Raw genomic sequence first — 16,762 nt, forward strand, 5'->3', positions numbered from 1 at the left:
ATTACTATTAAAATTGAACAAGGTTAACAATTTTAGGTCTACTCAAATGTAACATTTAGACTCTAAGATTAACCTTCATAATTTAAAAGTTTCATTGGCGGCCTCTCTAATGATATCAACAAGAAGAGTATCATAAGCAAAAAGCATACACAAATGCACATCCTCTTGCAAATGTCTAATATGAACATCCATGACTAAAGCAAAAAAAAATATGAGTTTAAAGATTATCCTTGATGAGACTGGTGGACCTATTTCCTAATTGGGGCAAGGTCTTATGACTCTTTCCCCTATGAAATTTTTATATTAAAACACTTAAAGAGTTCTTATGAGTGCACAAGATCTCATGCAAATAAATCCATGATTTTCAACCTCTATTAACATAAATTTCATGACACAAATCATCATATGATCACACTTTATCACAAAACTTGCATTTTATTATTTATTTCTCCTTCATTAGAGTTATGCTAACACTCTGATGTTTCTTTCAATAGAAATGTTATTCTTAAGAATATTTATATTCAAACTCAGAGGCACCTTAATTTTGATTGATCCTCAATAAATTTCTATTTAAACTCTTTTTATGAGTGCAGCAACTTAAGTAAATGTTGCATGGTAAGACGTCCTTAGTTTCATTGTGCTCATAAGTCACATTTCTTCATTGATTTTTTTGAAACTTAAGCCTGAATTTATGAGCTTTTGCAAGTACATTTGGCACTTATTGTGTAGATAAAGATGAGGAAGTTGTACATACATTTATCTTTCTTTTTTTTTTTTTTTTAAAGAATGAAGAGAATTACCATTTTAATTGAATTCAATGAAGTAAATTCATTTAACTAAAGGTTTACTGAAATTTCCAGACATTTCAGGTATGAAAAATAAAAAAAAAATTGAAATCAACTCTTCAATTGGCGCACATAAACAAACCCAGCACATTAAGAGCAATATTACACCCGGTGTCCGAATGCGTTCAGAGACCAATAACCACACGTCACGTCACCTAAAACTCGGTATTTCTCGGTACACATTCGGACCGTTCGATTTTTGACCGGATGTAATAATTTCTCGCACATTAAAATACCTTATTATTAGAGGTGTGAATATTTGACACGGCCCAAAAACCCGACTCGAATTCAAACCAAAAATTTCGAGTTAGGGTCATCCTAGACCCAAAATGGGTCGGGTTCGGGTTCAACAATTTGACCCATTTTAAAAATCGAGTCGAATTAGGGTTGACCATTTGACCTGAAATTGACCCGTTTTGACTCAAAAACCTATTTTTAGACCCAATAACTTGAGATTGACCCGTTTTAACCCAAAAATCGGATATTAACCCATTTTTTGACAAGAAAACTAACAATTTTTTATCGGCACTAGGTCGTTCGGGTCGTGTCGGGTTGACCCAAACCCAAAGCGGGTTGGTTCGGGTTTGATAAACCAACCCATTTTTGTCATTTGCAAAAACAGGTCGGGTCGAGTTGACCCGAATAGTGCCGGGTCAATTCCGTGTTCAGCACGAGCAAGACCTGTGGCCGGAAATTGACACCACTACTTATTGTTAGCCTTATCCCAAACATCTGGGAAGACTATCAAATCCTCATTCTCATCTTCATTCACTCCTGCACATTAAAGCGTAAGAAAAATAATTGATATTAATGGATTACAACAAAATTATGGGAGGTTCACAGTTGCACACTCTTTTTCATGGAATTGCAAGTTCACAGATAAATACTTAGAAACAAAGTCAGTGGTGCAATTGCGTTGGATTTGAACAGCAGTGACAGCTAAAAGTAACCAAATTGAAGACTTCTATAGTCGAAAACACAGCGAAAGGTTTAGCATCTGTATTATATGGTAATCAAGCAGCTTATACTACAAACAATCCTCTTTCGAGATGCTCTTCACCAAGTTTATACTTGTGTTTTATTTCACCAAGCAATAGCCTAAATCACACAGAAAATACTCAGATTACAATTCAACATAAAATGAATTTTACCATGCTTGGCGTATACAACATAGGAAGATGATTGCTTTACTTTCAGGCGATGAATTTACTGAGTTATAATATTTCTGTTCATCATCTCATGGTAGTAGAGGAGAACGCACATTGGCTGACCAAAGATGCAGAAGAAAAACCAGAAGATCATATTTCCCACCTGGGCAGGGTAAACATGAATTCAGTGCATAGAAATTTGAGATTTTATCATATGAAAGTGAGCATGCAATGCCATAAATTAGAGATGAAACAATGAAGAAAAGGAGAATGGAAAGTATATAAGTGTTACATAAAGGCTTCGTTTGGGACGGCTTTTTTATTGCTTCTTAAAGCGATTTTCTAGTATATAAATTTTAATTTTTATACTAGATAGCTAGTTTACGAAGTAATAAGAAAACCTTCCCAAACGAAGCAAAAGACTGTTCTCTAGATCTGATCATGAGCTTTGGACCAACAGAGAAGCAAGACCGCCATAAGTCATATTGATAGATACGTAGAGAGCGCACCAGGACTAGGGCTTTGTCATGTTGTTTACGTGCTTGCTTTATGTAATGATATAATGAGGACATGTTAATTATGTAATGATATAATGAGGACATGTTAATTCTTTTTTATTACTTGTATTTTTAAATGTAGTTCGTATAAAATGCACCAATCTTATATAGGGAATATTATTGATTATTGAATGAAAAAAGCATGATTGTTCCTCATTCTCTCTTCTCTATTGACAATATATTTTTAATCATTCACGTTACTCTTAGAAAACACATGGTGGATCAGAAGTAGTGGGCAATCTCTCCCTTTTAAGTTTTGAAATCATTTTATGGACCCTAAGGGTTTTTAAATAAACTAAAAATAATAATTTCTTGTTGGTCCCTGAAATTTTATGTAAGCACCATTTATCTTTAAACATTACTTCTCACCTCAAAGCTAAACTACTTCACTTGTTGGTTTGATTTTCTATTGGAGACCTCTCGTCATCCCAACAAGCTCAACCAATGTTGGACCCTCCTTAGGGTTACATGGGGTCAGGTACATGAATCTTTTTCTCTATTGTATCATATTAAGAATCAAATTCTCATTTAAATTTAAATTAAAAAAAAAAATCATTTCTCATACTTTCTAACCAAGATTTTTTGGGTCTATCTCTACCTTAACATAGGTCGGATCTAATACATCTACTCTCATAATCGCGTAATCAGAAGGTCGACATTTTATGTGACCAAACCATCTTAGGCGACTCTCTTTAATCTTATATGCCACTAGAGCTACTCAAACTTTTTCATGCTTATACCCGTTTCATATTATGTCTCTAACTGTTAAGCCACTCACCCACCTGAGCATCCTCATCTCTACAACACTTAATTTTATGCTTCTTTTTAATGGCAAATATTATGTGCCATAAAACATTGTAGGTCTCACCATCATCTTAGAGAACTTTCCCTTAAGTTTGAGAGGCACTTTTCTATCACTCAACAGGCCCGATGCATTCCTATTCACCAATCCAACTTGAATTCTACAAATAATATCCCCATCTACTTCACCATCTCTTTGAATAATACATCCAAAATATCTAAAACGTACTATTTTTTAATGACTTGATTACTCAATGTCACAATCCCACCACTAGATCTATCACTACTAAAACTTAGACTCTAAGTTTTACCTCTATAATTAAAGTTTTCCTTCAACTCCCTCTCTAATCTTATCAACAGGAAGAATATCATCAACAAAAAGCATACACTAGGGCACATCCTCTTGCAAATGTCTAATAAGAAAATCCATAACTAAAGCAAAAAGATATGGCCTTAAAGCTGATATTATTTTTTTACTTCAAAATAATCATAAAAAATGGAAAAAGGAGTGGACAAAAATAATAATGGGCTGCCGTGGATTCAGTTAGCAGCTACTTGAAGTAGCATTCACCTTTATACGACATTCTAGTAAAAAATGTACCAGGCATTCATGCAAACAGTTTTTCTCTTTGCATATTAGCAATGCAAGATTGGTTAGGCATAACACATGACCAGGCCAATTAAAGGTGCGCTTCAGCTATGAATGGTAATAAAGAATATGTCCAATCATTCTTTTCATAATGTACACTTGTGAAAATACCGTTGACATAATTTTACATAAGGACTCCTTTGGTTGATTGAAAAGAAATAAAATATCATTTGAAAACTCGTGAAATTTATTAGATCCATCATTTGGTTAAATGCAGTTAGAATTCAACATTAATTTTATACTTCACAACCCCTTCAAAACCTCCTTAAATGTAATTGTTTCTTTTTCAGTCATAAAATTAGTAAAAATAAAATAAAAATTTTCCAAATATATTCTCTTCAAAAAACCAGATGAGCTCTGCGCTGTGCAATAAAAGTACGCACCATCGAACTTTTGAATTTATCTTGGAGGTACCGTGTCAACGTACTCATGGGAACCTGTTGGAATGATAAAGAGAAGTTTCAATGAACAAGTCAATAATATCATGTTTCTTGACTAAGCTCGCTCAAGCTCAGACAGTTTAAAAGATACCAAGTTATTAGCCAGAAGAATCTGTGATATGAAGAATTGCTTGATTATCTCACTTTCAAGTTTGAATGATTATGCAAAACGATCATATGACATTCGGCTCGATAACAAAACGAAACAGAAAAAAATACTGCATGATTATATTGCAAAAAAGAAACAATGAGTAGCATTAGCATTTACGTTGTGAACCAAGGGCCATAAATTGACAGAGTATTAGGAGAGCTTATGTAGGGCTAGTCACGAGGATTATTGTCATTATGTGTGTTTTTGGTTTTCCGCATTAGTTCTTTTCTTTGAGGGCTTTCTAGCTGCATCCATGTTGTTTGGGAGAGCTGATCTATCTCTCTAATTGCAGATCACTCGTATCTTATGTGACGTGATGACAAAATCTGCCGAGTCATGTGCTAATAATGGATCTCCAGTCTCATAAACAAAAGGTGTTCATGCAAGGGAATTTTCATAAAAAGGAGGGCCCATTGCATGGGGCCTCACAATAAGGATGAAATTTTAAGTATAAATATTACATATAAGTTCCTATGGCTCGTGGTAATAAATTGATATGCATCAGTATAGCTAATAATTTAAACAATGAAATTAATATTTATCAGAAAAATGGTGGCAGTTGCATATAGGCATGGCCAGGAAAAATAAAGTTTGTCACACTTTAGAAAGCATAAGAATGACTTGAAAAGCAAAGGCAAACCAAATACAGGTAAATAAAATGGTATAACCTCAGAATACCCTTTTTATTAGGCTTCGATTGGGATGATTTTTTTATTGTTTCTTAAAACAAAATTTTAGTACAAAATTTTTAATTTGTACTAAAACTCTGTTTTAAAAAGCAATAAAAAAATAATCACAAACGAAGCCTTATTCTTTCTGACCATTCTTTTTGGAGAATGGCATAAAATTGACAAAGTTGCTCGTACACTTTTAGTTTAATCGAATGAAATAAATGTCAATTACATCATGCATTTTTCATGAAAAATCAAAATAAAAAAGTGTGTAGAGGAAGGAAAAGTAGTTATAAGGCATCTTCCCATGCATCATGTAAGGCACCATGTAAGGCAGATGGAGATATACCTGAAGCATTATCCCCATGAAAGCCCACAAAGTAAAAATATGGCATGGCACACCAACGCATAACTGTTCAATTCAAGAAACAAAAGATGAATTAAAAAGATATATATGAAAACTGAAAAGTCCGGAACACAACAATTCATAGAAAAGTCATAGAAGGCACAAGCTAAACTTATAATGAAAAGAAGTATTCGATCTTGACCCGGCCCCAATCGGATGAGTCAAAGTTCATCTAAGTTCACTGCGATGTTTTAAGCTTTAATCTTCACTTAGGTCTCAATAATCTACTTTGTCTTAAAGGTTTCTAAGTCTGAACTCAATTGCTGACTTATTCCATGCACAGGATGATCTGGGGATGAGCACTAATTGAAAAATAGAGAAAATGTCCAAAATGGTCCACTGATTATTAACAAGCATTCAATTTGGTCCCAAAGTTTCACACTGCCCCAATTTAGTCCCACAATTATTAAAAATTGATCAAATTTAGTTCAGGAATTTAAAATAACCGTTAAACTTAACATCAAAAGTTAAACATATAGGTAATGCAAAGGAATGTAAGATTGCATTGCTTATGTTATTATATTTTATCATTCAATAAATTATAATAAATATAAAAATCAAAATAAAAATTAATCTACTAAATAATAATAGTGAATAATTAGTAAAGAAGATAAATTTTTTCAGCAAAATCTAAATGAAAGATCTTTCAAAACTCCAAAACCATTTCTACAAAAGATATTATCATTTCCAATATAAAATCAAATAGGAATTTCATTACCACGAAAATTTATCTTCCTGAACAAATATTTCCTAAGTACAAATTATTTTTATCTTGTTAAGTAAATAGTTCTTAAGAAGAAAAAGAAGAAAATCATATGAAGGCAAACAAACCTAGCATTAATCATTTCTCCGACTCCTTGTGGATATTGCTCGCGATCTCCATCTTCGGATTTCGAGCGCGTCAGCACGTTGCCTTGCAAGCGGTTCCGTCTCCATGGGATTATACCTTGCAAATTTTTGTCGTTGTGGTCGCTCACCACATGTCGCCAGCACGTAGCTTCCATGTCGATATCTTGTCATCTCACTCGCGGTCTCCAGATGTCAAAGTCATCATATAGCTCGCAACAAAAACTCATCTCACTTGCAGTCTTCATCTATGTGGGCTCTAAAAATTTAGCCCCGGCTTCCACCAGACTTTTTGCTTTTCTTTTCGGGGGGAGTTTTAACGAATTAGGTTCAGGGGTAAATTTTGGAAGACAGATGAGTTTGTAGATAAGACACTACCCAGAGATTTCGCCCTCATTTTGCGAGGACTTTATGATATGAGTTCTGGTTTCCTATATGCGCAAGCCCCTATAGTAATTACCCCTCCCGATAACGAGATAGAACTTTTGATTAAGGCTAGTCGTCAATCAGATACATCATATCCGTAGATACATGATTTCCGGCATATAGTAGCAGCATAGATTTGAATTTGGGAATTTGGAAAGTTTGATATTTAAAATTGAAAATTTCACCATCTTACACTTAAAGCGAATAGTGGGGGAATGAATGATAGATCTGATCAAGATCCCATGGTTCCGTCTTTCCAGGCCATCGTGATCCCTGGTCTACTTAGTCAGAGAAGGTAGTCGACCCAACCTGATATAATGATCTTAGTCGGCAGCCATGGGTTGCTTTGTCCAAGGGAACCTTGTAGACCTGGGGTGAATATTTGTCTAAGGGGACAAATTTGAATCCACCTTAGCTAACAGAGGGCTTTGTGCCCTATCAATCATATCCTATTGATTCATATCTCAATGATTTGACGCTACTAAGGAACGTATTGACTCCGGCCATAACCGGTATTTTATGTTGCCATTTGGCAGCAAAATCACTCAGTTCAGAGGGCCCCGGGTCATAACCATTTATCTTGCAGTGCCATTTGACAGCAAAATCGCCGGTCAGCGGACACGTACCACGTTCTTACTGGCAGGAGATTGTTTGAGAATTAATCCTAGTGATATTTTCGACTAGGCATTAGCTCTATGTGAGCTGAAGTGAATTTTAATTTGTTCACCATGACAAATTGTTGCGGAAGGTAGATATATTTTTGCTTTAAATGATTTATGGTTTAATTTCAATTTTAAATATTTGGAATTTGCATGATCTTTGAGATTTTGGAATTTTTGTGCATTTAAGTGGCGTTTGAAAATATTTGTGAACCCCTCCGGTTAAGATCTTCGTTCAACACGGCCATCATCGGGGTGTTTGGGGTCATTTTCTGATGCGGACAAAAGATATATGGAGCTTATACCCTTCGCCCACAAAAGACACGACGGACTTCTAAAGACGAAATAGACTAAGGACGAGAAAAGGGACTAGAAAATCAACAAAAGGGAAGAACAAACTGTTATATTTCAAATAAAATTAAACAAAAGAAATTACAACGACGACTTACAAACAACACGACAGACACCCTAAAGTTGCTGCACTTTGAGAAGAAGGATACAGGTGGAGTGACACTTGTGGAGAGACGAAGAGATTAGAAGCCCGAGAAGAAAGGGTGGAAAGAGCCCGCAGGATTTCCGGAGGGGATGAGAAAAGAAGGTTGGAAAAAGCCCGCAGGATTTCCGAGCAACCCGCAGGTTAACTAATTTTTTCCAAAAATCAAATATCATTCAACTATTCAAAACATTACATAACCCCTCATATTTATAGGTATGAAAGGGGAATACAAAAGGACACAAACACTAACTACTAGACTCAAGGGAAGCCAAAATATGATTTATTTTGGACTAGTGTTGACCCCCCCTTTGTCTACATCATTTTCATTTGAAAATATTTCCATTTTGTTGATGAACCTTATCAACTCTGTTGAGTTGTCAACAGAGAATCGAATTTCTCGGGTTTCATGCCTTTGTTTGTGAATTTTCTTTGTTAAAGGCCTTGAAGGTCTAATATGAATATATAAAATAAATATTCAGCTCAACTTCGTGACCGCATATTTATCTGATGGTTCGAACCCTGTCTACTTCTATTTCCCTACTTAGGAGGATCAGGTTTCGTAGGCTTTATGTCTTTATTAATGAATTCTCTTGACTATAAGCCTTGAAGGCCTAATATGAATGTATTAAAACAAATACACTGATTGCCACAACCGTGTATTTATTTGAAGGTTCGAACCCTGTTGACTCCTATTGATCTGCATAGGATGATCAGGTTTGAGCTTGAATTCACTTATTGACCCGCACAGCATCCCTAAACGTCATGTATATACTTATAACACGCTCGTCGGGGCCCATGCGGGTGTTTGGGGACATTTTATAATTATTTGTTGAACCTTGTCGACTCCTATCTAACTGCTTAGGATGATCGGGTTCAAATTTATTGATCTGCGCAGCATCCCTAGACGTCACGTGTGTTCCTACAACACGCTCGCCGAAGCCCATGTGGGTGTTTGATTGTAATTACCCCTTATGTGTACCTATGTGCATACATATTAAGGTGCATGTGCATGGGACATTTTAGGAATATTAGTAAACATCTTCTGTCCGCTAGCATGAATGTTGCGGATCCGGTGGCGGAGTAGCAGCTTTTGAGTTGAGTTGTTTGCTACTTCATACAGGTAGACTGTCGCGCACTACTTGTATGATTTATGCAAGTAGATTGTAGTGCACTAACTAATCTCCTGCTTTTAGATACAGGTGAATCATAGCATTATCACCTGATTGCAATGAGATACTTTATTGTTCTGATGTAAACTCCCTTTTCTCATTCATCGGGAGATCCTTCTTGAAATTCGTGATCACTGCCTTGAGAAGAATTCCTTTCAGGATCTTTCGTGTAGTAGACTTGTTATTTTCGGAGTCTGTGAATACCAGAGCTATTTTCTTCCTAAGGATATGACCAAGAAGAAACTTTAGAACACTAGGAAGTTTAGTTCTAATTTGTTCAAACATTCATTTTTTTCTGTTAGAGAGTCCTCCATACATTGAGTTGCCCTCGTACCCGACGTACTCGTAGATCTTAATCATCGTTGGCGTAGGTGACATCTGTACTTATGTCCACAAGGGTTCGTTGTACTTACGATGTACCCATTGTTGTTCCACAAGTGTCTCGTGTTCATTTACAGGAACCCGTTGTATTCGCTACGACCTCCTATAAATGTTCGTAGGAGAGCCATTACTCCTGCATCCTATCCACCTTTCACCAATCTCAGGTGGTTTGATGATTGTATTTATTTGCAGGGACCCATTGTATCTGCTACGACCTCATGTAGAAAAGCAATTATTCTTATATCCTATCCATCTTTCACTAATCTCAGGTGGTTTGACGTACTTGTTTGCAGGGACAAATCTTCCACAATCAATTGACAATATTGTCATCTCAATCTACATGCAAAATTGTAAGGATTGTCGTAGGAGTCCACTGTACCTATCAACATCATTTGTTGTGTATCATACTATCATATATTCAGGTATAGATGATTATCCTCGTTTGTAGTCGCTCATTTTGATAATCATTTATCATCCGTATGCCTTGGAGTTTTTATTCAGCAATTGCCAACATCACCCTCTCAATCTACATGGTAGCTATTGTTTGTGTGGTGGGTCTTTGATTGCTGCATGTGGGTAGTACTCGTGCACTTTGCAACTGTCTCTTGTTGTTTATAAGTACAGTGCATTAAATTTGTAGGGACTGTTGTAAGAGTATGCTACATTCATCAATATTAACCATTATGTATTTTGTCTCATGCGTTCATAAGTTTTGATAATTGAGGTTTGCTTGTGATTGTTCAGATACTGTGAATTGACTATTGTTCATTGCTTGTATGCATCGAGATCTTGTTCGTCATGAGTCTCCTGCAAGTCTAGTGCGTATGCACTATGTCACATCTAAGTCCACAAATTCTTATTGTCCGCATCTTGTTCTAGTTTGAGTTCCTTGTTATCATGTTAAATTCCAAATTCTTAATATATTTTGTTCAAGTTTGAATTGAATTCATTTGAGTAATGCTCAGTTTCAAGTTCATAAGTCCGTTGTTCATGCTCATTTGAGTCCAAGTTCTTATTCTTTTGAGTTCAAATCAGGTCCGAGTGTGGTAGTATATTCACTCGAAATTTCGGCAACCTTCTAGCGTCTCCCCCGTTTAGGGGAAAACTACAGAAAACTCGGCCTCCCGCTATGCTAGAGAAAAGCATGTACGGTAGGTGCCCTCGTACGAGGACATCGCGACTGTAAATTCTTTATCCCCACCACGCTAAAAAAAGCATGTATGGGTCTTCGGTACCTCTTACAAGAAAAACAGTTATTTCCCCGCAGGTACAGAGCCGCATACGGGTACTTAAAAATTGTCCCGGCCATGCTAAGAAAAGTGTGCACCAGACTTACCTGCCTCACCGCATGCGTCGCACCGAGTTCCCTCCTACCACGCTAAGAAAAGTGTGTATAGGTGGTTGACCGACTCGTCACACACACCGAGGATAATATTTTGGAGCCGAGGGGTCACTCACCAATTAATTAAAATAATAATAATTAATTAATTATAATTAATTAATATAATTATAATTAAAATTATCTTATATAAAATTTATTTTAAATCCCTTGGTTCGGTAGATTAATGGATTAAGCCGAGGGAGCACACCAAAGGGAGAAAGTTAAGCTTCACGGCAGTGAGCTCCTATTGTTGCTTTGGAACAAAATGTGTAACTTCCGATCCTTCAGGAAGGGAATCGTGGAAGGAGCGGAGTCAGACAACAAGGACGGGCCAAAGAAATAAGCGATAGGGGAAAGTTATCTTCACGGTTAGCGAGCTTCGGTCGTTGCTTCCGCTTGAAATGTCGTAACTTCCAACCCGACAGGAAAGGAAAGTCGACGGAGGAGTGGAGAGGGAGAAGCGCACGAAAGGAAGATAGATGGCTATCTTCTCAACGAGTAAGCTCCCTTCTTCCTTCCGATCAAACTATCGTAACTTCCGATCCGATCAGCAAGGCAGGTCGTCGAAGCAGCGTAATCGAACAGCATGACGGAGTCGAAGTAGCACGTGTGAGGGAGAGAGGGAACCAGCAGCCGAAGACCTTGCCTCCCTCTCCCTTTTAACGACGCGAATGAGATTCGCTCGAGGTAGAGATCGTGCGACGTGGGAGGAGGTCGCGCGCGACGTGCGGCGTGGGAGGGGCAGAGCAGGTAAGCAATTTTGATTTTCTTTTTTTTTTATATATATATTTGGCAGGTCAACAATCTATAGTGTATAGAAGCACGTTACCTCCCTCATAGTAGCAAGTCTCGCTCTTCTGCGTTCTATCTCCAGGGATTATTGTGGTATGGGGGATTATAGCAAGAGATATTGGGAATGATAAGAAATTATTTTTTTCTAAAAAATTAACGACAAAGCCAACCTTGCAGCTTTTTTCACTAATTTGACGGTAACATTTAACGGGGAGGATATTTTTTGATAGTTGGAGGACTAGATTAGGCCATTATTAAAATCTTGAACTAAATTGGACATTTATTAATAATCTGAGAACTATTTTGAGTTTTTACTCAAAAAATATTATGAAATATTCTTATAATATAAAATATTCAAAGGCATCTTATGTGAGAATATCTGGAATGTACAATTCTATTTTTTTATGACCACCCTAAGCTCGTATTTAAATGGTGTCATCTGTCATCGTATCACTGAGCAAAAAGTCCATGTGGCCATTGATGTAGGAGGATTGATTTCTGAATCACCTAAAATCATTGCGATCTTGCAATTTCTCTTTTGATATTTCATATTCATTCTTACGCAACCATATGGACAAAAATTAAAACACAAACCTAGATTACTGATTGGAGTTATTGGATGGCAAATCTTTGTGATTTCCCCAATTAGAACTTTGCAAAACTGTAATGTCTTCCTTGGAAAGTCAGTCTCCAATCAACAGTATAACAATGCATGAGGTGTTTTAGTATATTATTTGTAAATTATTGTTATGACAGTCATATAATTGATTAAATAATAAAACAGTCCCTCCAGACTCAATGCTTCCATTTCTAGAGCCTACTAAGCTAAAATTTTATCTTTTTCGTTACAATGAGTGTTAAAGTAAGATTAAAACAACCAGGCAGTAAATATAAAAAAACCAGCCAGAGCTGGAGGGAGATGGAAAAGGTTGGGTCAATTTGATAACTGATCCCACCCCAGCTTAAAAGCATAGGTGAATGAGACTACTAGCTAAGCTAAATTAGGAAGGAACAGCTCTTTTTACATCGGTAACTAATTTTCACAAGAAGTGCTCTCCCCTTTTTTTTCAGTTTACATGATTTCATTCTGTATAGGTAGTAAAGGCAGATCGTATTTGCCTATGCAGAGAGACCCTCAAACTTGTCTGGGGACTTATTTGACATTTAATGAACACATTAATCATAATGCCATTTTTTTACTATTTATTAAGATAATAAAATTCAAGTTTTCAACCAAATATTTGGAGATATGAAGTTAGGTGTGCAAACGAGCCGCACATGAAAAATCAAAATTTTGTTTTGAAGTTGGTTCATTAATTCTTTCATCGCTCATGTTCATTATATTTTATATTTATTCATTTGAGCTCAACTTATTATTGCTTGAATTTCTCGTGATGAGGTTCTTGGTTGCAAACAACTCATAGGGTGGATTTGAACTCATTTTCGATCAAACGTCAAAAAACAAGACAAATCATCATCATCATTGTTGGAAATGATTAGACTAAAACAATCCATTAAATAATACCGTATAAAATTTGTTATCAGGGGTCAACAAAAATATCATTATTAGACTATTTAAATCCTTAAATGCAGGACAATAACAAAATCGGGGGGGGGGGGGGACCCAAAAAACATATAAATTTTGGTGACCCTAAAAGATTATTAATTTGTCCTTCTGGAGTCTAAAGAGAATTAATCTTTTATAATATTGTTGGCACAGGCATATCTCTACATAAAACGCAATTAAAAAAACACAAACAAAGGATGTAACTGAAGTATAAAAACATTGACCAAAACACAATTAAAAAATTATAAATTAACCTCAGCATACCTCATGAAATACTGCAGAAACAAAAAAAGAAACTACGCTTGCAGCTCCCTGAGAAAAAAAAAAAAAAAAGAGAAAACCTTAAAGCTCAAAGATTTGAATGAAAATAAAATAGAAAAAAAATTCATGAAAGCCAACTCTTTACCCACCCAACTTTTTCTTTTGGCACTAACCCGCATGAAAAGAATATTATCATCTTCTCATACATAAAGACTATGGTACTAACAACATTTTAGAGAAAGATAAGAGTGACCTGAAATTCTAAGTGTGCCCGTAAGATGCCTACAGATTACATTTAACAAAACTTCACCTTTGGCAGACCATTTCTTATGCAAGGGAAATACATATGGCGAACCATCCACTTATGAACAGGCTGAAACCAAATAACACATAGTCAGTAAAGGACAGAGTCAAAAAGTTTTCCATTAAACTTACACATCTGACAATACCTCAAACAAAGAGTAAACATGAGGATATTATGTTTGCAAGTACAGCATAGAACAACATCAGCTGGACACAACAACATTAAAAAGAAAGCAGACCATATTATATGTGCTTTTCTGTGCCATTTTCCAATTCAATGTGCTTTTATGTACCATTTTCCAGTTGTTGAAAACACAAGTTTGTCAACAGAAGCATGTGCATGCGTGCACCAGTAAGAAAGGAAAGGTCTCTCTGTCCTCTCCTTTTTTACCAGTGAATTAGGAAGCATGCATCTAATAGCCTTACAATTGCCTTTACGAAAAAATACAGCTACCCTAAAGGGATCAGATTAGAAAGAGCACTTGCTTTAAAAAGGCTTGTGGAGTTGGAGAGCAAAACAGAAAAAGAGAGAAAATTCGAGAAAGTAACATCTTTCTTAATGGAATAAAAAACAAATAAATTAGAAATATTATGTTTTCAATTTGATAAACTTTATACCTAGTTTTAGGGGTTGTTTGATTGCATGAAAAAAGAATGCAGTGTATTCTGAATACAATATAAAATAAATGCAGTGTATTTAGAATACTTTGGGGCTATTTTGTTGTCCTCAAAGTAAATGCAAGAGAACTAATTTTTGTTAGATTAGATATATGCCGAGTAAAGTAAATGCAATGCATTTTGAATACTTTAATACTTTTAGCATAATGTGCAATATCAAGTACAATATATCATTATAGTGTAATGGCAACAATACCTTTCAATGTTTGAACATGTCAAATTTAGAGAATTGGAGAGGAATAGCTTGAATTTTTTTATACAATATGATCCCTATTTATAGATATATAGAAGATGTTTAATAAGGAAACAAATAACTACATAATTATGAAATATAACTCTTCCTAAATTAGTTGCACATTTATGGAAAGTGTTCAATGTGATTAAGGCGGGCTTCCCACGGATCACTCCTTGTAGCCGTGGGATTAACATAACAATGAAATGCTAAGATTTAACACTCCCCCACAAGCTGGGGAATATGGATCTATCATTTCCAGCTTAGCAACCATTCAGAGAAAGGCAGAGCTGTCCACTATTTTGATGAGGATATTTGCGAGTTGATCTTTTGATGGTACATGATTGATACAGATTAGAACATTGTCTAATTTCTCTTTAATAAAATGTTGATCTAGTTGTATGTGTTTGGTCTTGTCATGCTGAACTAGATTGTGGGCTATGCTGATTGTTGATTTGTTGTCACAACGCAACTTTATGGGATTGTCCCACTTAATCCTTAGATCTTCTAGAATCATCTTGATCAATAGTAACTCACATATTCCTAAGGCCATAGTACTATATTCTGCTTATGCACTAAATCTTGCCACCACATTCTATTTCTTGCTTCTCCATATAACTAGGTTCCCTCCAAGAAATGTTCAATATCCAGAGTTAGATCTTTTATATACTGGTGATCCCATATAATCAGCATCAGTGTATGGTTATTTTGTGATCTCTTCTAAAGAGAATCCATTTCCCTGGGTTTCCTTTAAGGTAGTGTAGTATCTCGTCTACCTCTTGCATATGAACCTACTTTGGATTATGCATAAACTAACTGATCATGCTTACAAGAAAAGCTATATCTGATCTAGTGTGGGAAAGGTAGATCAATTTCCCTACAAGTCTTTGGTAAGCCCTTTTATCTACATCTAGATCTTTTTTAGCTTCGCCCAGTTTAATATTTGGTTTTACTAGTGTTGGTGCAAATTTACAAGCTAATTTACCTATTTCCTTCAGAAGATTTTTAATTTATTTTTGTTGTGAAATGAAGATTCATTTGCTAAAGTGGTCCACTTCAATTCTGAGAAAATATTTTAGTCTACCAAGTTCTTTAATGTCAAATTTCTTGGTAAGAATTTTTCTTAAACCAACTTTCTCTTCTTCGTTATTTTCAGTCAAGATAATATCATCCACATACACTAATAATATCGTGACTCCCCCTGAGTCTAAGTGTTTAAAGAATAGAATGGAGTATCACATCACTTATTTTTATTTGAAAAAAAAAACTCTTTTATGTTTGGCTAACCCACAAGTTTCACAATAAAAATGTTAATATTCTAATTTCTGAAAAAGATTTGGATACATATGTTTTAGGATATCAAAAGATGGATATCCTAATCTATAATGATGAAGCCAAATGGTGAATTGCTTGTCAACTAGGGATAATATATAGTAATTTTAGATTTGTCCAGCTCTTCCAGGCAGTACAGTACAACTCTTTCCTTAACAAGTCCAATCTTTTTTCCCGATCCTTGGTCCTGAAATCAGTAACATATAGGGTTAAAAAGTGCTTGACAATTATGATCACTTGTAAGTTTTTATATAGATATGAGATTTGTGAATAATTGAGGTACATGGAGCATATTTTTTAGAGTAAGGGAAGGGGATAAGGGTATGTCTCCTTGGCCTTCTACTATGGCAAGAGAACCATCAGCAATGATGATTTTCTTATCACCTAGGCAAAGAGTATAGTTGATGAAGTTAGTAGAGAAATGTGTCATGTGATCCATTGCTCCTGAGTCAATGATCCATAATCCTTTTAAACGATTTCTAGAGAGGCACTTAAACCAGTGGAAAAAAGGAAACTTACTTGAAAGTGCAAGAGAGGAAGATGCGTTTGATTTTTCAAGGGATACCAAGAG

The 16,762-nt window shown here is 35.6% G+C and overlaps 1 protein-coding gene across 4 annotated transcripts in view; it reads right to left on the reverse strand.

Annotated features, from left to right (window-relative positions):
* Positions 1-1,671: 1,671 nt before the first annotated feature.
* The window catches only part of LOC110107905 (diacylglycerol O-acyltransferase 1A), an 82,641-nt gene continuing 67,550 nt past the window's right edge, over positions 1,672-16,762 (reverse strand). For 2 of the 4 annotated variants that reach the window (XM_028694456.1, XM_028694454.1), the window contains 5 exons: positions 13,957-14,019; positions 13,650-13,697; positions 5,612-5,674; positions 4,384-4,437; positions 1,672-2,156 (listed from right to left, as the gene is read on the reverse strand). In XM_028694456.1, coding sequence (XP_028550289.1) covers positions 2,052-2,156; positions 4,384-4,437; positions 5,612-5,674; positions 13,650-13,697; positions 13,957-14,019 — 333 coding nt within the window. In that variant the 3' untranslated portion in view covers positions 1,672-2,051. The remainder of the gene's footprint in view (positions 2,157-4,383; positions 4,438-5,611; positions 5,675-13,649; positions 13,698-13,956; positions 14,020-16,762) is intronic. The other 2 variants (XM_028694455.1, XM_020838348.2) reach the window with 2 other exon arrangements.

This window comes from Dendrobium catenatum, unplaced genomic scaffold (genome assembly GCF_001605985.2).
Source record: "Dendrobium catenatum unplaced genomic scaffold, ASM160598v2 fragScaff_scaffold_488, whole genome shotgun sequence".
NCBI lineage: Eukaryota > Viridiplantae > Streptophyta > Magnoliopsida > Asparagales > Orchidaceae > Dendrobium > Dendrobium catenatum.